General features: G+C 55.7%; 1 protein-coding gene across 2 annotated transcripts in view; it reads left to right on the top strand.

Annotated features, from left to right (window-relative positions):
• The window catches only part of LOC135324848 (ciliary neurotrophic factor receptor subunit alpha), a 347194-nt gene that overhangs the window by 278447 nt on the left and 49946 nt on the right, over positions 1-18801 (top strand). For both annotated transcript variants that reach the window (XM_064501838.1, XM_064501837.1), the window contains one exon: positions 7372-7602. In XM_064501838.1, coding sequence (XP_064357908.1) covers positions 7372-7602 — 231 coding nt within the window. The remainder of the gene's footprint in view (positions 1-7371; positions 7603-18801) is intronic.

Here is an 18801-nt window from a genome sequence, read left to right as displayed (position 1 = left end):
GATTATTGCTTGTGGCTACTCGTTTAGCTCCAGGAGGGAGGCACGCAGGGTAACAGGGGTGATATACAGGCCTCTGTGTCAGACAGCATGTATGCACTTCTCTGTCCTGCTACAGAACTGCTCCGCATCCTGTCGGATGAGACAGGAGAGAAAAGGGGCAATATATCCTTTCTTGGCACCTCCGCTTCCCCGTCTGTAAAAGAGGGGCAGAGCCAGGGGGCTGTGCACCCTGCAGAGAAGAGTGCAGTTGATGCTGCTGGCACCGCTGCAGAGTGCTTGTCTCCATCCCCAGAACATGTTTCAGTGCCTTCCCCTTGCCCACATTCTCCATTAGCCATAAAGCCACAGTGTATTTGGGCAGAGGTGTGCAGGCTCTACAGAAAACACTTGTAAACTGCAGTGACAGCTGGGGCGGTTTTGGCCCCGTGAATGCATGCTGGAAGCTGCCTCACAAAGGGTTTTTGGGCAAGAGCCCCACTGAGGGGCCGCAGTGAGTGCCCGTGTGAGGAATGCCAACTGTCCTCTCCAGCTTCCTCTGCTCACTGCTCAGAGGAGCCCCTCGGGCAGACCCTGGGGCCTGGGGCCGCACGTGTGGCTGCATGGGCTCCAAGGAGGGTTGTGCCATGGGATGTGGCTGAGAGCAGAGGGCTGGGCGCATCAGCTGCTGTGAAGGCAGAGCGGTGAGCAGAGATGCTGGGGACATGGCTTCCATCGTCCATGCTCACCTGCAGCAGTGGTACCTGCCTGATGGAGGGCAAGGTCCACTGCAGGCCAGTGGAGTAGGAACATGCTCAGTTTTATGTATTTGTTCTGAACCCCCCATCCTTCTGGCTGCTGAGTTGTTATCTTTACCCACTGCTCAAGTGAAGCTCCTGCATATTGTTGTGGCCATGCATGCATTTGCACCTGTCACGCAATAGGCCAGCCACAAAAAGCCCCCACTTGGGTCCCAATACCCTGCAGCTGGGCCTAGAGCCTGGGCATTTGGCTGAGCAGTGCTGCGCTGTAGCATCTGATATCAGACAGCAAGGATGGGAAAGAGACAGCTGCACTCAGTGCAGCTGGTGGGGGGTAACCCCGACAGATCCTGCTTGGAGGAGCCCTGTTCAACATCCCCCTCCCACTGCAACACAAAACCAAGAACTGCTTTGCAGGACCTGGCATGCTGTTCCTTCGAACTTACTTTGAAGGAGCTTTGCGACACCCATCTCTTCCTGGCATTCACTGGTGAGCACCCCATGCATGCCATGCCTCCACGATGTCTGCACTGTGTCCTGACAGACAGAGAAAGAGAGAGTTTTGCTTGTCTGGGCAGGCTCCTTCCCATGGCTTTATGTGCTAGGGCAGCCCGTGGCTTTGCAGGCTTTCTGTGTGGTGCCCTTGCAGTCTCCAAGTAGGTCAAGAATGATTAAGAAGGGAAAATGAGGGTGATTCATTTGAGGAGCTCCAGCTGAGCAGGGTGAATTTGGGAAGTGTTGAGTGAATTCCCACAGGTCCCACATCCCAACCACCTCGTCTCATCTTCTCAGTGTCTCTGAACAGCAGTGCTGCTGACTGCCCCAGTGTTGGGCTCGCTTTCCCTCTGGTCCCCATTGCTTTGCCGTTATACAGATGATGCTGTCAGGTTGTCACTCAACTTCGCTAGGAGTGGAGCAAAGCAGCTCATGAGCTGTGGTTGCAATGGCAATGCCCCATCGAGGCTCTTTCTACTCCTTTCATGGAGCTGTCCTGTGCTGGCTGGTTGGGAGCTGCATGTGGCTGTCCCATCGTCAGCACCCCCTCTTTCCTGGGTTCACAGGGCTGTGGGTAAAGCTGTGATTTCTGCCCTCACTGTGCATCACAATGGCTCCTCTCCAGCTTTAGGATTTTATGTTATGAGCTGTGCTGTGCCTGGCAGGCATGCTGCGTTGCTGCAAAGGATGTGGTCTGTGGTGGGGTTGGGTGCTCAGAGGCATGTGGCTTGTTGAGGCGCAACACTGCGACCTCTCCGTCATGTCTGCTCCACCTTCATGCTGTGATCTGACCCAAAGAGCGTCATGCACTGGAAAAGCAGGGGTGGTGTAAGGGCAGAGTACCGTCTCTAAGGATCTCTTTGAGCAAATGATCACAGGAGTGGGAAGAGATCTTTGGAGGTCTCTAGTCCAACCTCCCACTACAGAAAAGTAGATCAGATTGGCTGTGACTTTGCCTAACAGATCCTTGATGATCTCTAAGGATGGAGATCCCCGGACTGTCTGGATACTAGTCTCAGGGCTTCTCTTCCTGGAGAAGAAGTCTTTCTTAATGTCCAACTTGAACCTCCTGAGCTGCAGCTTATGGCTGTTGGCTCTCATCCTGCCACATGCCATGGCTCGATGCACATCCAGCATGGTGGGCTCTGCAGCACAGGCATCATCTCTGCTGTGAGTCCCACGTGGCAGCAGTGATGAGCAGCACCAGGGAGAGGGAACAAACTGCCCTGCCCTCCCTGCTCGAGGGAATCATGTGGCTCTGGGTGGGCCAGGGTGCAGGTCCCACCCACATAGTACCCAGCCTGCAGGGAAATGAGGAGTCCTGGTAAAGGTCTCCCTTGCTCATCCCCAGCCCAAAGCGGAGCTGGCGACCGCAGCATTGGCAGATCCGAGCTCAGTGTGTGCAGGCTACTCCAGCGTGCTGGGGGGAGCTGGCCCAGTGATACCTCTTCCCTTGGCAAAGGGGGTGACTGCTGGAGCAGTGTGGCATGCCCCTTTGCCAGCCCGCGGGGACGCTTCTGCCAGTGGGGTGCCATGTGTTCACACAGCGGTACATCTGGATGTGACTCCAGCATCTGGCAAAGGACTGGAAGGATGTGGAGACCTGGCTTGGCCTCTCTATGAGCTTCAACAGACCCAACAGAGAGAAACGGCTGCTCCAAAGCTGTGCTTTGGGTTTCTCCTTTGTCAGGGGCCTTAAATCACTGCCTTGGAAAAGAGCATTGCTCTCAAGGAGCTGTCTTCCAGGAATGGCTCCCCCAACCCTTCTGGATGAATGCCAGTGTGTTTGCACTGTGTTTAAGGACAAGTAGGAGGTAATTCAAAGTGCCTTTTCCCCCCTGCCCAGCTCATCCCTGCAGTCACCAGCTGTAGACAAGCTCTCAGCCTCAGCCCTGGGAAGCAGAGCTGGGGACCTCTGAGCCTTTCCCCTGCCCCCAAATATTCCCCAGGGACCAAACACTGCCCAGGCAGGTGCCAGGCAGAGCAGGCAGATCTCTGGTCCATCACTGCAGAGAGCCTTTCTCCCTGCAAGGCTGGTGGGTGATGCAGTGTCTCCACCTACTCTGCCCAGCAAGTCGCTGGGTACAGGAAAAGGGGAGGCAGCTGCTTTTTGTGGGCCAGAAAGAAAGGGGAAGAGAAAATGTTTGTACTTGATGCTATAAAAGAGATTAGAGGAGAACTTGAATAAGATGCTGGGACTCATACTTTAGATCTGCTATCTCTATCTGTCCACCCATCTGCCTATCCATTTGTCCATCCATCCACCTCCACAGCCATTTGAACAACAAACCATCCAGCCATCCACTGACATGCACAACCATCCACCCATCCACACAGCCAACCAACCATCCATCCATCCATCCATCCATTCTTCCGTATACACAGCCGGCCAGCCATCTGCTTATAAACTTGTCCCTTCATCCTCACACACATCTGTCCATCCCCGTATGCACCCATCCATCCACCCATCTGTCCACTTGCATAGACATCCATCCTTGAATCTTCATTCACTTTTTTCCATCCCATCTGTGCCAGCCAGCTATCCATCTGTCTACAGGCATACACATTTGTTTATCCTTCATCCATCCATCTTCTTCCACACTTCTGCCTATCTTTCTGTGTATCTAGGCCCACTCCAGCTATCCATCTGCATACAGACTCCTCAGTTTGAATGTTCTTCCTTCTTTATGCCTGTCGGTATAGGCTGTAAGCTTTTCTAAGACTAGCTAAAACACAGTTTTCTGATCAGCGCAAGTCTCTCAGAGGTCCCCATCCTTGGCCACTATCTGAGATACTCTTGAGACATCTCACCAGCTATGTGGCCTGAGCTACAGCCATGATCCACCCTCTGTTCTTGGTACCCTGTTCCCAGCACAGAATGCGTCCCCAAAGATGCTATTTCCAAATCAGGAAGAGGGGTCCTGATGTGGCGCAGAGCATGGCCCCTTGAGCTGGAAATGTCTCCTGGCCCAGACTGGTTATGGCTGTGTTGAAGGTGTCTGGAGGAAGAACCAGGCCTTCCAGGGCCTCCTCCAGGGTCAGCCCCATCCGGGCTCCCAGCCTGCCCACCCCAATGTAGCCACAACCTTGGGGGTCTCTCCTTCACAGATCAACTCGGGCTGTGGGGTTTCATGCGAGATGTAAGAGTGGCTGTATCGCATCAGCCCATGAGTCCATTTAGCCCTTGGTCACATCTCCCAACAGGACCAAGGTGCTAATATCTAGAGAAAGAGAAAAGAGCAGGACAAGTACGGGGTGGTGCCTCTCCCATCCCTCCCCACTGTCAGCCACCTGCAGCCTTCCCAGGCTCGCTGGGGCAGCTCTGCATTTTAGACCTTGGTGGAGTCTTCTGCTCTGTATTCATTTAATCACTCTTTTCTCCCAAACTTCTGACATCCACAGCGACTGATGGACATGGATTCCTGTAATTTAATTACGCATTGTGTGAAAAAATACTTCCTTTTGCTTGTTTTAAACCTGCTGCCTGATAATTTCATTTGCTGCCCCTTAATTATTGTATTAGGAAAAAGAGCAAGCAGTCATTCCCTGTTCTTCCTCCCCATGTCATTCATCGTTGCTTAGATTGCTATCATATCTCCACTCGGTTGTCTCTTTTTCAGGATGAAGAGATGGAGTCTGTTAAGTCATTCCTTACACGGGGGCTGTTTCCAACCTTTGATCCACCACGTTTCCTTTCTCAGCTCCATTTTCAGCTGAACTGTATTCTTACTGGCACAGCGACAGATTTGTGTGCAGCTTTTAGGGTATAGTGTTTTCCATTCTGTTCTCTATTCCCTTCTTTGTAATTCCTAACAGTAGGTTTGTGTTTTTGTTTCCTACCAAGCTGATGTTTTCAGGGACATGTGTGCAATAACTCCAAGATATGTTTCCATGGAGGCTGCAGTAATGTGGAGCCCATGCCTGTGTAGGGAAAGCAAGGCTTGTTTTTCCCCATGTGCATCCCTTTCTCGACGGAGTCGGTCCGTACCGTGATGTCCCTCTGCAATGCTTTTGCACCCAGCTTTAATTTTACTGCCCTAATGGCATCAGCAGCACACTGTCACCTCTGACTAGCTGACCCCATTTTCCCCATCAGTTATGACGTGCTGGGCAGCACAAGCTCCAGCTTTGATCTCTGTTGAACTTCACCGGTGACGTCTTCCACCGCGCAGACTGGGTGTTTATTCTTACCTTTGGTTTCCTGACCTTTCGCTGCTATAGATTCTCGCAAGGACGTTCCTTGTATTTTGTGGCTGCTTGATTTCCTTTGGGAGCTTTTAGTGAGGGATCTCGTCGAAAGCATTTTGGCACCCCAGGTGTACTTTAAGAGCTGAGCAGCCATTGTCTGGGCATGCTGTCTTCCTCGAAGGCTTGAGCAGACTGTCGCTGCTGCACACCCCTGCCCTGCGCCCACTGCAGCAGCACCCTGCCATGCTGACTCGCACGCACATGCGTATCCATCCCAGCCCTATTCTCTCCTCCAGCACCCTCACATGTGACCAACGCATGCTGCCCCTGTTCAATTAGCAGCCCTGTCCCAACCACACACACGTAAAAACACAAACTTCTGTAAACACGTGCACGTGCCTGCCTCCCTACACCAAACGATACGCTGCTGCGGCTCATCCCCTGCCAATGCCCGTGTCCTGCTTCACCCCGTGTCATGCACACGTGTGCATGTTCCTACCTTTGCCGCACACAGCCCAGCACGGCCAGTGTGGCGACGTGGGAAAGATTCAATTGCTAAGGATCATTAATGAATGTCAGCGCAAGCTCCTGTCCAGAAACCTGAGAATATTCAATTCGGCAGCTGGTGCCCAATGAGCTGTATTGCTCCACTTGCACGATGCTAAATGAAATGGCTCAGCAAGGTATCATGTTATTGTAGAGTGAGAAGAAAAGTCAGGCAGGGAGATAAACAGCATAGCATGCAACAAACAGCTGCCCCTTTCCAAAGCACAACACGGCTAGGTTGCCGTCCTCCCACCTGATTTCCTAGGGAGGGAATTGCAAGGGCAGCTGCCTGCTTCCCGCCTCCTCTAGTAAATAACTCAAGTTTGCTGGTGACAAGTCCTGGGGCTCTGTCACCTCTTTGCTTGTCAGCTCTGCCTGGCTACGGCTGAGCTATAACTGTCTCGGGCACGTGAGTTGCCTCCTACCACTCCAGCTAGCAATGCGGGGGTAGTAAAGTGGTGTGCAGGACCCCAGCGCACGTGGGCTGAGAGAGAATATCCACTTTGCCAGCTTTGACACAGGAGTCTGGCACCCCAGATTTGCTGCAGATCTGGGGGATCACCCCCCTCACCTCGTTTTAGTGTAGTGGGTTTGTTCAGACTGTCTCACATTGTTGCAACTGCCCCCCTTTCTCCGGGGTTACGGCGCTGGGAAGTCTGAGCACGAACACCCCTGGCACACGCAGAGTCACTGGTGTGGTGAAGGGGTAGGGAGTTGTCCGATACCGCCCCCGCTCCGCAAAGGGTCAGTCCCTGTGGGATGTGCTGCTGGGGGAAGCACGGTCCCCATGCTGGGCACAGGCAGCACGGAGCACAGAGTCTTCCTCACAGCATCACATTTTTGCAGTCCTTTTTCCTGTTATGGTTTCCTGCTGCCCTGAGGTTTGTGTATGCCCCAAAGTTGAAGAATAGAGTATTCCTGGTATGAAAGGTCCTTTTTTCATTGCTTCCTCACTGACAGTGAGAAGGAATGTGGGAAAGATGAGTTGGGAGGCAGTTTCTGAGCGTGCATTTGGCTTTGGGTTTGCATCCCCCAGCAAGCCATGAGGATGTGGGAACAGCAATGACTTGCTGGTGTGAGCATCTTGCCCTGCTGTTTCCTGACATGTCTCCTCCAAGGCAAAGATCAGAGGAAAGCATCCTACAAGACGGATATGGTCTATGAGTCCTGGTCCACTGATCCATGAGGGCTGGTCCACTCTGATCTAACATCAGAGCCAAGCATTATCAGATCCAGGAGGGGAACATGGGCTTTCCCAGCCACCAGCATGGAATCAGTCCATGCCCCAGGCCTTCGCTCACTTGCTGTACAAGCCATATTAAGAGCCTTCCTCCAAGGTAGCCATGGGGTCTTTGCCCTGCCTACAAGGCTGAGCTGACCTGATTTTCTCCTCTTCTGCCTCCAGACAGCCACATCCAGTATGAGCGGGTAGGCGCAGATGTGACCATGAAGTGTGGGTCCATGGACTGGGACGCAGCTGTGACCTGGACGGCCAACGGCACCGATATCGATGATTCCCGCCTGAACGGGTCGTACCTGGTCCTGAGGAACGTCGACCTCATGCAGAGCGGCCAGTACTCCTGCTACGAAGGCTCCTCCTGGCACCTCAAATACCAGACCTACCTGAGGGTGGGAAGTGAGTACCCAGGCGCGTGACACAAGGGGGACCGTGGGACAGACCCCCACTCTCTACTCCTATACTGACCCATTGCAGCCCCTACTGTCCCTGCTAGCTGTATGATTGCCTGTTCCACCCCCCAGTACAAGCTCCCCACGCCATATTAATTCAAACAGCACAATGCTGGAATCAGCCCCTCCTGCCCCAAACTTTGCATCAAAGCTGGTAGATTAAATGGTGCCCCAGGAACATTTTGGGAAGGGATGTCATAAAAGGAGGATTGCAGCCAAGGAGGACGAGTTCTGGCTGTGTTCGCTTACTGCAGCACGGTTGTGTCAGGGGAACAGCCAAAACGTGGAGGTTGCTGTGTGCCTTGCAGGATGCGTACGGGTGTTGGAGGAGAGCTGCCTGTTTCACCGGGTTCTGCATGCTTTAAGTGAGAGATGCGCTGATTCACAGATTTCAGCGCAGGAGATAAGAGCGGTGCTACATTTCACACGATGCTGATAGCTGATAGCAACTGTGTATTTCGTAGGATGCTGTGTTTGTATAACTGATAGCAGCCACGTATTTCGCAGTACAGTGTCTGTAACTGATAGCTGTGGGCGTCTGGAAGCACCAGACAATGTTTCAGTCTATGAGACAGCGACTGTTTTGGAGGATGCTGCGAGGTAGCAGCCAGGAGCCCCCCAGGCATGTCACGTAGGCTGTGCTGGCCCAGATTTGGGGTACACAGTAGATCCTCTCTCCACATTTTGCCTCACCTTCACCAGCTCGCAGTATGCCAGGGCCAGTGTGGCATTTCTACCCCAGACCCAGGGTGCAGGGGGAGGACTAGACGTGGCCCCACTTGGGTCCCACTGCAGGTGGGACAAGAGGGGCTCTGCACCCCTGTAGATCGAAAGGAAGAAATCTAAGGCTTAGGGATGCTGCCCGGTGTTGAGCTCTCGGTGCAGGCGGGAAAGGGTGCCGACGGCTCCCGCTGGAAGAAGCCGGGAAGCACACTGAGAGGGAGGCTGCAGCCCCAACCGGGAGCGGGAAACCAGGCGAAGGGGAGCTGCAGCCTCCAACCATCTCCTGCGCAGTTGTGGCATCACTGTGACTTTGCAATGGCTCTTACATCTGCTAAGCACCTCGCTAATAGTAATCCCTGTCAATCCGCTCGGAGACCCATGGGAATTGCTCAGCCTTAGAGCCGAAATCCTGCTGTTTCCTATTACCACGTGTTCCTATTTGCCAGCCACTCGCAGCCCCCCTGCCTGAGCTCAGGGCATGGTCGGACACCGCAGGGGCCACCAGCCCAGGAAGAGCGGGTGATAAATAAAGAAGTGAATGCCCGGTGTTGTTAATGCAATTAAGTATGCAAGGAACTAAGCAGGTGAGATGCTTTTAGTGGTAATTAATTTAATTGCCTGGATTTTAATTTAATGTGCTCTGCGAGGTTTCTTTTCCCAGCTCCATGGCCCCTGCCTGCCTCCCCCACCCCGTCTCTCCGGTGTGTGATTGATTACCCTGCAGGCGCGCGGTGCCACCGCGGGGGAGCGGGCCTGGCAGCGGGCTTGGATGGGCCCTTTTTTCCAGAGGGGATGGTGGCAACCTGCTCACAGGCCCCTGGTTTCTGTGGGGAGAGAGCTGTGAGTTTTCTCCTGGCCACCAAAGCTGAAAAGGGGGTTCAGAAAGGGGATGCTATCAACTTGCCAATACGAGGGAGAAATAGCCTCAGGCCTTGATATTCGGGGGAACCGTTAAGGTCCATTTATCGCGGCATTTCCCCACCAAGCCAGAGGAGGAGCGGCGTTAGACAGGGCACTGGGGAGCAGCGAGAGCTTGCAGAGGAGTACCTGGGGCTGGAGGGACTCATTGCACTTAAATTGAACGGGAAGTTAAACGAAAACAGGCCTGTAGCTGCATTTTCCAGTCTTGCAGGGGCAAACTGAGAAATCGTAAGCCCGAGTTGATGAAGTCAGCTGGACCAAAGCACTGGGGGCTGAGTGTGAAGCAGGAGTGCTGGGGATCTTGTGAAATAAAAGATGCAGCCGGTACCTGGAGCGTGCACCCCAAGCGAGATGGGGAGGAATGGGAGGGAAGGAGGCCAGCGCCTGGCCGAGCCGCTGCCGCGAGAAGGATATTAGGAGCGAGCTGAGAGCCGACGAGGAATGGGAAAAGGTGTCAATTAGCAAAGCAAGCTACATCTTGGGGGTCAAAGAGTGCAGGGATAAAGGGAGCACTGCCAGAAGTCAAGCTGAGCGAGACCTTACAGAGGAAATTAAAAGGGGTTTTAGCTGTATAAATAAAGAGAAAACAAGGAGAGAAGAGCTGAGCTGGCTGTGCAGCGAGGTTTAAGGGGAGATTAAAGCTAATCTAGGCAGAGCCCCAAGACTAAATGAACACTGTCCGTTCTGAATCGCGATATGGAAGGAGGATAAAACCTGAAGGCTGGTCCTCTGCGGTGGGTGCAAATTCAAAGAATATGGTGGGTTCAAGCCCTGGGGACCACGTCACCCCCAGAGTGCTGCTGGATATGCAAGCAGAAAGCTGTTCATTAGCAAGGTTGGTTGGTGACTGACAAGTCATTGGCAGTACCCAGTGACGTGGGGAGAGCCAGCGTATCTCCCGTGCTTAAAAAGAGTAAAGAGCCGCACAGGCAGACTGACCCAGCAGCACGGCGGGGCCGCGGAGCGTGCTGGGAAGAAAGAACAATTAAAGACGTGGGGACAAATAGAGAATGGGAGAAAACATAGCTGGGGCTTGCCAGAGATGTGTCACGCCAGATTAACCTGATAGCTTTCTTTGATAAGGGAACTGATTTCCTAGGCCCAGAAATGCGGTAGATGTAATCTGTCTTGACTTCAGTGAAGTATTTGTTATGATGCCACATGGGAAATTATGAGTTAAACCAGAGAAAATGTGGATTAGTATGAGAATTGGAACATGGCTTAGGAAATGGCTAAAGGGGGATCAAATTGTGCTGAAAGGGGAGCTGTCTGGCTGGCGGGAGGGAGGGGGGAGCTTCGACATCAGCCTTCGGATCAGGCTCAGCAGTGCTTTCTGCCATGACTCTGGCCCAGGAGGAGATGTGCTGGTGGCTGGGAGGTGACCCCGAGATTTCTGGGGGTGGGGGGGATTTCATCCTGGAAGGGCCGGGGTGAAATGCGGCGGGGCAAAAGGTGAAAAGCCCGCGAGGGCGTCTAGTCAGTGCGGTTCAAGGAACGGGGGGAGAGCGGCAGCTTGGCTGGACTGCTGGGTGGGACTTAGCACCCGGAGCAATGCTGCTCCGTGCGCGCCATGTGTCCCAACTCCCGGTGCAGCATCCCCGGGGCGCCCGTCGGCTCGCTCAAAATGCAGCATGTGGTAAACCAGGCGAGAGCGACCGTGGCACACCGGGCCCGTCGCTGGAGAGTAGCCTGGAGGGGGAGAGCAGTGCCTGCCCGAGCAGGGCCAGAAGCACCCAAGGGGGTTGCACACGTTGCATCCCGGGACGGAGAGGAGGGTCGGCGCGGTGCTGGGAGCTGGGAGAGCGGCGCCGGGCGACCCCGCGGGCTGCGCTGCCGCATTTGGAAACCCGGGGGGCCGCGTGTAACAAAGACGTTGGGAAATAACGCGCTCTTGAGGTTTGGCGCGCGGCTCTGTGCATTACAGAATGTTATAAAAATACTGCTAATGGGCCAGAGAGGAGTCGAAACGCGCGGCGGAAAGGCTGCCAGCAGCCGGGGAGCGCACGGGGGAGCGGGGAGGCCTCGTGTGCGAAGAAGGGAGGGAGGCAGCCGGCTGTCCTTCCGCTCCCATCCCTCCGTCTCTCCCCGCAACCTGCTGCCCCTCCGTTTGCTCGCGCCCGGGCGCCGCTGCTGCTGGCCTGCGAGGCGCCGGGGCAGAGCAGCGGCACGCCGGCCGCTCCGGCCCCCGGCGCTGCAGCGGCTGGCGCAAGGAAGGGAAAAAACATGCGGTTTGACGGAAGACAGCATGGAAAAACAACCAAATTAGCAGAAAAACAAACAAAGCGCGACCAGAGGGGAGGGCTGGGGGGGAGAAGGGGCAAAGCAACGGGAACCACATGTGAGTGGGGAGGCCGGGAGAGCCTGAGTGCTCGCTTGCTCCCTGGCCTGATCAGCGAGCGATCAAACAGCGGCCACTAATAAATAACCGGAGCCTCCCTCTCCTCTGCCTTAGAAGTCCCTTTCCTCCCAGCTGGGCTCCAGCTGCGATGGGAGGCTTGGGCTGCAGCTTGCATCCTTTTTTGTTTGTTTGTCTGGTTGGTTTTTTCTCCTTTTTCACCCCTCCAAAAACGCAGGAACGAAGAGGGAGGGCTGAACCTCTCCGCTTCTGACGCGCAGCCCCGGGCTGCTGCGCGGGACGGGGCACCTGCGGGGAGGCGAGCGCGGGAGAGGCGCGTGCGGATGCTTTCCCACCCACGACGCTCTTGCCCAGCAACTCGTGATGCCCTCTGATGGATTTTTCTTGCAGGAATTTATCCAGTCCCTTTCCAAAGCCGGGTAAACTGAGGCTGTTTCTAGACCAGCGAGATGGTGCAAATAAAGGAATGGTGCAAAAATCACAGCACCCCCGGTGCTTCCCAGCACAGCCAGTTCCCCACGAGGTGGCAGAAAGGGGTGAGCGTGGCCCCACGGCTCCCCAGAAAGCCATGGGGAAGGGAGCATTGCAAATCGGGTTGATTCAATTAGGACAGTGCCTCATTAGTCTGAATTCAGCTGTATTTCACAGCGCACACGGGCTCACTGCGCTCAGCTGTTTTGTCCCAAGCTGTTTGTTCGGGGCTAGGAAAACTCGACGAGGGAACTTTGCTGCCTGTGCCCAGATTTCGGGTCTTGGCCCCGCTGGGAGCTGTGAAGGCATGCTGGGTAATGATATGCAAATTGTACATCCCAGCTTTTTAAGGAGAAGGCAAAAAAAAGAAAGAAAAACCCCACCAAAAAAAAAAAAAACCCACCACGCTCCCAAATGCAATTAGTCCTAATCAAATTAGGAGCCCAAGTAGAAAAACAAACACGTTTGAAGGCAGCGGACGACCTTTCTGCCCCATCCTGCGGCCGCGCGCTGCCGGCTCCCGGCGGGAAAGGCGAGATGGAGCAGTGCCCCCACGTGCACTCACACCCGCACGCCGGTGCACACGCACGTGCACACACCCGCGGCCCGCTGCCTTCCTCCCTCCCTCCCCCTCGCGGGGCTCGGCAGGCTGCCCAGCTGCAGCGTAGCAGAGTGATGCTGCTCTGGCTCACTGCATAAAATAAGATAATCTGGGGCAGCCAGTGTCAGAAACAATAAAAGTATCCCCTGGCCCATCCTGGCAGCTGCCCTGCCCTGCTACCCCCAGGAGCTGGCGGTGGTGGGGAGCGCGGCGGCATGTGGCACCTATTAGCTGCTTGCCACGCCGGTGCTGCTGCCTGCTGCAGCCCGTGCCGAGGGGAGGGCAAGCACTGGGAGGCTGAGTTGCAGCAGGAGCATCGCACAGCAGGAGGGCACCAAGGGGTGGAGAAGCCACCGCTTCTCCCGGGAGCTCGTTTCACGTTGCCGAAAACCGGGGCCTGACGGATGCTCCGTCGCCCGGCCTCTGCTGCCAGCGGGACTCAACCTGTGTCTCCCTCCTAGTGCCCAGCTTTCCTCTGCGCACGGCTTCAGGATGCTGCATCCATCCTGTGCCGGGGCCTGGCGATGCCCCTTCTTGCCTGGAAATCCTGGGCTTTGGAGCTACATGTGCAATGAGTTTGAAGGTTCTCTGCCCCATGCCTCCGGGCTCAGAGGCAGCACCAGGCTGTCAACAGCTATGGGGTTGGTGGAGAGGAGGAAAAGGGGGCTTGGGGGCACGGCGGCCGCTCGCCGGCTCAGCAAGCTGTCCCATGCTTGCACGCACACAAAATACTGCTGCGTGGTGTCGCTGATGCCGGGCGGCGCAGGGCTCTGTTTACACCGGCCTCTGCGCCAGCAAGGATTTTGTCTCGCCCTTTCCTAAGTGCCCCTTGTCAAAATATTTGGCCTGAGCTTCCTGCCACCGCCGGCAGTGGGTCCCCGCTTTGTGGCGGTGCTGGGAAGGGCAGGGCAGCGGGACCAAGGTCGGCTCCTGCGGGCGCTCCGCGTGCCGATGCTGTCTCTCCCTTTCCGCCCGCGGGCACAGGCGGGATGGCTGTGGTGTGGTTCTAGCACAGCCTTTTGTGTTAAAAAGAAAAGGAAAAAAAAGAAAAATAAAAATCAAACCATTCTCTACATTTGGCCAAGCACAACCTAGGGGAAGAAGACTTGCTGCTTGTTAGCAGCACATGTGCTCACGAATCCCTCACTTTTCCCAGTGCTCCGTCACTCTCTGGGCTGGCGGGGAGCCGCGAGCGGCCTGGCCACAAGCTGCTCTCACCAGGGCAAGGGCCAGATCCGAGCACAATTCAGTGTATTTCAGCATGAAAGACATTGTCATTAGCTACGGTTTCCCGCGCCGGTGCGCCTGCTGTAAATAATTTAGCAGACTAAATGTGTGCTAAGAGCAAGTCCGCATGGGCAGGGCGGGGAGGAGAGGGGGCGGGAGGAGGATCGCAGCTCGGGAAAGCAGGGAAGGGCACGGGGAGTAAAGCGAGATTATTTTTCTCCTGCTAGCGAGGTGGGGTAGTGTCTCCCCCTCCGGAAAAGGAGTCAGAGGGTTCCCATGCCCGACGGATGCCGGCTCCACCGGTCCCCTCCCGAGCTGTCAGCATCGGTACCAGAGGCAACTGCAGGACAATTTCCAGTTGCTCTTGCTCCAAGCACTTTAATGCTGTTTAAACAATTACGCAGTTGATAAATTTTGACAAGAAGAGATAGAAACAGCCTGGGAGAGCCACGCAGTAGAAATGCTCTAAACAGATGTCCCTTTTCTCCCCCTCCTCTGCTCCCCAGGGGTCTTTATCATTTGCTGCCAACTAAACAAGACAGTGTTTGCTCGAGCTGGGATGGAAGGGGGGGGGGTGGAGAGCAAAACGCCTTATTAAAATGGTTTATGATACCGTCCCTGGGGTGACGGCTGCTAGCTCTCGCGCCGGAAAGGTCTTCTCTCTGCCGAGGGGAGCTCAGCGTAGCGTGCCGAGTGCGGGAGGTCGCTAACAGGGTCCCGTTTGTCCTGGGTACCGAAGGCAGCAGCTAGGGATGTAGGGCGAGGCAGCAGGGCAGACCTGTTTTTCGGCAAAACCAAGGAAGCCGCGCGGAGCTGCCGTGCCAAGCGCCTTGGGGGAAGTTAAGTCCCGCTGCCTGCGTTCACGCAGCAGGGCTTCGGCAGGGGCCTGCCCCGGGGGGCACCCCGTGGAGCCCGCGGCACTCCCACCATTGAGGCTTGAACCCGGCGAGGGGTGCGGGGGGCTGCAGCTGAGCCCAGACGTGTAGGAAGAGGAGATGAACGCTGCTGCTGTCGGTCTCTGGAGACCCGGCGATGGCTCAGCTGTGCTACCGAAACGGGTGCATGCCAGGAAAGTGAGGAGCCTCAGCAGAAGTGCTGGCGCTTTGTCTTAGCTCGGTGCAGCTGCAGCGACAGATAATGTCAGGCTGCCTTGGCATTTTTGAGCTTGCACACGTAGGTAGTGCCTTATGGCAGGGAGGAGAGCAGAGGCCGGGGTGTCTCCAGGCTGGACGCTGCTCTGCTGCGAGGACAGGACGGATGCAATGGGAGGAAGCAGCAAAACCTGTCTTGGTCTGAGCCAGGGCCTCTGGCGAGCTGGGACTAGTGAGCTGTGAAATATGTTGTGGGTGTCGCAGGCCGGTTGGGATTCACTGTCTTTGTCATTGTCTTCGGAGTCAACACGATGCCGTTCGTGTTTCTGGGAGTAGCTGCCTCGCTCAGCGCTGGCTGCTGCAGCGCAGACCGTGCTAGCTCAGCATGCAGCCCGCAGGCGGGGGCGCAGCGTCCTTGCCCTCCGTCTCTGCCTGCCGTCGTGCGCATCCTGAAGACCCCTGGCCCGATGAGCACCCAGCCCACCTTGCATGGACACGTCCCCTGGGATGCTTCGCGACACCCGGCCTCCGTCGCGTGCAATCCCTGTGGGAACATCCCTCGAAGGTGCTCCCACCTGGAACCGTCAGCCTGGCTGGCCCCGCTGAGCTCACGGAGAGGAGCAGCGTTTGGGGGAGCGTGACCTCGCATGCGCTGGCTCGAGCACCCAACTGTGCACGTGTCTTCGCGCTGGTGTCGGTGCTCCAGGACGTGACAACCTGCCTGTGCATACGTGCGCATTGCTGCACGCGTGCCGCAGCATCTAAACACATACAGCAGCGTGACCTCCCCCAGCCACACAAGCCTGGATGGCCCTGCGCCACCCCTCCAAAACCAGGCAACACAGGCTGGCGGGCACCAGGGCAGGAGGCAGAGCCCATCAGTCTCTGTCCTCAGCGGAGGGCCAGGGGTTCCAGCTGACCTCGTGCTTGGGCTTCATAGCCCCCAGGCATAGATGGTGAAATGAGGTCCAAAATCAGATCGTGCAGTCTTCCTAGAGAGAGCATGGAAGGAGGTGGCCAGGCCTGCGGCCCTCCCTGCTGTCCACGTTAATGTGAAGCAGGTGGGAAAACGCTGCTGGCTGGGAGCAGAGGGGACCGCGCAAGAGCAGCAGGCTGCTCCTGGCTGCAAGTGCCGTGGGTGGCACGTGGCCATCAGGCGCCCACCTGCTGTCCCAAACCAAACCCGCCGCACTGGAACAGCACAAGCACACGTGTGAAAGCCCCAGCACCTCTCTATTCTGGGGACGTGATTTTTGCCATCAGGGCACAGCGTTGTGTCAGCAGGGGCTGGTGCCGCTGGCTGCCGTGCTGACCCGTAGCAGATGCAAAGGGTTTTTGTTTAGACGTGAAAAAGAGCGGTGGGCTTTTACACGGGCATTAAAAAGCTCGCAGAGGTGGTGCACCACATACTCTGTGTCGGCATAATTTTGCCGCATTCCTTTCCCTCGCTTCCCCGTCTCCCGGCGACTTGTGAATCGGTGTAAACCACGGGGCCGATTCTCATTTGGGGCAAGTGGAGCAGCTGCGAGGGGGTGGGAGAGCTGAGCACCCCAGCTTGGCTTAATTAGGGTTTAATTACAATGAAAAAAGCAAAATTGCAGAGAGCAGGGAAGGTTTTTCCTCTAGGAGAGCGTGCACAGGTCCTTCCCCACCTGGCATGGAGAGGGCACAAACTGTGAGTTTGTACTGGGACGCACTGGCTGAAAAGACCAGTTTGGGCAATTGAGGACTGCTGGTCTCTGCTCAGTGGGTGCAGAAAAATGGTTTATGGTGTGCTCCTCAGGGCTGCTTCTCTTTTCCGTAGCTTAAGGTCAGTGAGCCTCAGGGTCTGCTATGCTGTTTAGGACAGGGCTGCTTTTGGGATGGGAAGAGAAGACCCTAGGAGAAGGCTCTTGGAGCAGCGACTATTACTCTGTACCGAAAGAAGCCCCAGGAGCTATTGATATTCTGGACTGATCCCTCCTCGGCTGCCCAGAGCAGTGCTAGGAAGGATTGCTGCAGATCCCACACAGTGTACAGAGATGTAATGAGAGCATCCTAAAAGGCTGTATGCTCAATGGGACAGCTGGGGAGCAGCCTGCCAGCCGCGTGCCCCGTGCTGGGGCAGTGCCTGGAACAAGTGCCCTGATGGGCAGTGAGCTTCCCCAAGTCACCTGTGCTGCCCTGAACGGCAGCTCCTGCCTGCATTTGGAGCCACGATTGAGCCATCTCTACCCCCTGCTGCTTGTGTCCTACAAGGAAGCAGTTTTACCTCCTTACAAATCAATCCTGGGACATTATGGGATGAGTAATTTGAAAAGGACCTTGGAAAATCAGAGAGTGCGGAAGAATGCAAAGGGAGGAGGGGGAAAACTGTCATAAGGAGAAAGACTTAAAATAGGCTGTTCGGTGGCTTCGAAAGGGGCTGGAGAGATGCTTTGACTCCGGTTGGTAATTACCTCCAAGCGGAGAAGATAGTGGGTACTAAACTAGTGAGCAAAGCCATAACTAGAGCCAATGACTGGAAGCTGAGCACAGGCACGTTCAAATTAGAAATGAGGCTCATAATTTTAATAGAACAAATGATTAAGCATTGGAACAAACTGCCAAAAGCAGTGGTGGCTCCTCTGTTGCTTGTTATCTGCAGAGCAAGGCTGGCTGACTTTCTGAGAGATGATTCAGTCAAAGGCAAGTTATTGGGCTCAACAGAGGGGTAACAGAGGGATGTAATGGTCTGTGCAACCCAGGAGGTCAGGTGAGATGAACTAATTTTCTCCTGTGGCCTTGAAGCCTATGAGTTAAGGAAGGTGCATATCCCTGTCTTGCAGATTTAGCTTCGCAGCGGCTCTTTCTCTCATCCGTGCACTGGGTAATGCGACTCTGGTGGCCGGTGGTGCGGAGCAGGGCTGCACGACACAAGCCCGCAGCGCTTGGAGGGTGCCAAGCTCTCCGTAGGGCCCAGTGCTCATGGTGGTCTCTACGTGGGATGGGGCTGAGACCATGCCCCTCGTCCCCTACGGTGGGGCTGGCCTCTGAGACAGCTGGTGCCTGTCCCTGGCCTGAAGGGCAGCAGGAGCCTGGAGTCCGTAAGGACAGAAACTAGGGTGATGGGAAAGGGCAGAATCGCCCTTTCTGGGGCTAAAAATGGGTTAGATACAGCTTGGTCAGGGAAAGTGATGGGATGGTGGAGGATGACAGTTTTCCAGAGGTCGCAGCCAGCTGTGATCCCTACAGCTTTGATCTGTGCTGCTTGGTGCAGAGCCAGGAGGTTGAGCAAAGTGCTGGTGGTCCGGGTGCAGCTGCGAGTTATCTCCCTGGAGCAAGGTGCACGGGAAGCAAAGGGACAGCAGCAATTCACGGGCTGAGGAAAAGCACAGCAGGACTTGCTCCTCGCCCTGCTCCGTCACAGCTCACTGATGCCTCGGTTTTGGGGGGGGGGGGGGGGGCAGGCTGCAGAGAGGAGCAGAGCAGCCTGGCCCAGCATCAAGGGGGCTACAGGGCACAGGGCCAACAGAAAGAAGTGCCAAGGTAAGGGCTGAGAAAGGAAAGTGGGAAAGGAGATAGGGCAGAAAAACTAATGCGAGGCATGAGCCCTAACCAGAGGAAGCTCCCACTGAGCTCCTCCAAAAGACGGACTGACAGGGAGCTTTTGATGAGGAGCCGGCAGGAGATAACGCGCTGTCAAATGGCGGCAGCGGGCAGGGAGCTGGGAGCAGCCCTGGGCAGAGACGCGCCGTGCAAATCCCTGCCTCCCCCGTGCAGACAGGCAGCCTGGCA

This window comes from Dromaius novaehollandiae, chromosome Z, assembly GCF_036370855.1.
Source record: "Dromaius novaehollandiae isolate bDroNov1 chromosome Z, bDroNov1.hap1, whole genome shotgun sequence".
In the NCBI taxonomy this organism is placed as follows: domain Eukaryota; kingdom Metazoa; phylum Chordata; class Aves; order Casuariiformes; family Dromaiidae; genus Dromaius; species Dromaius novaehollandiae.
This window is presented reverse-complemented; position numbering and strand designations above follow the sequence as displayed.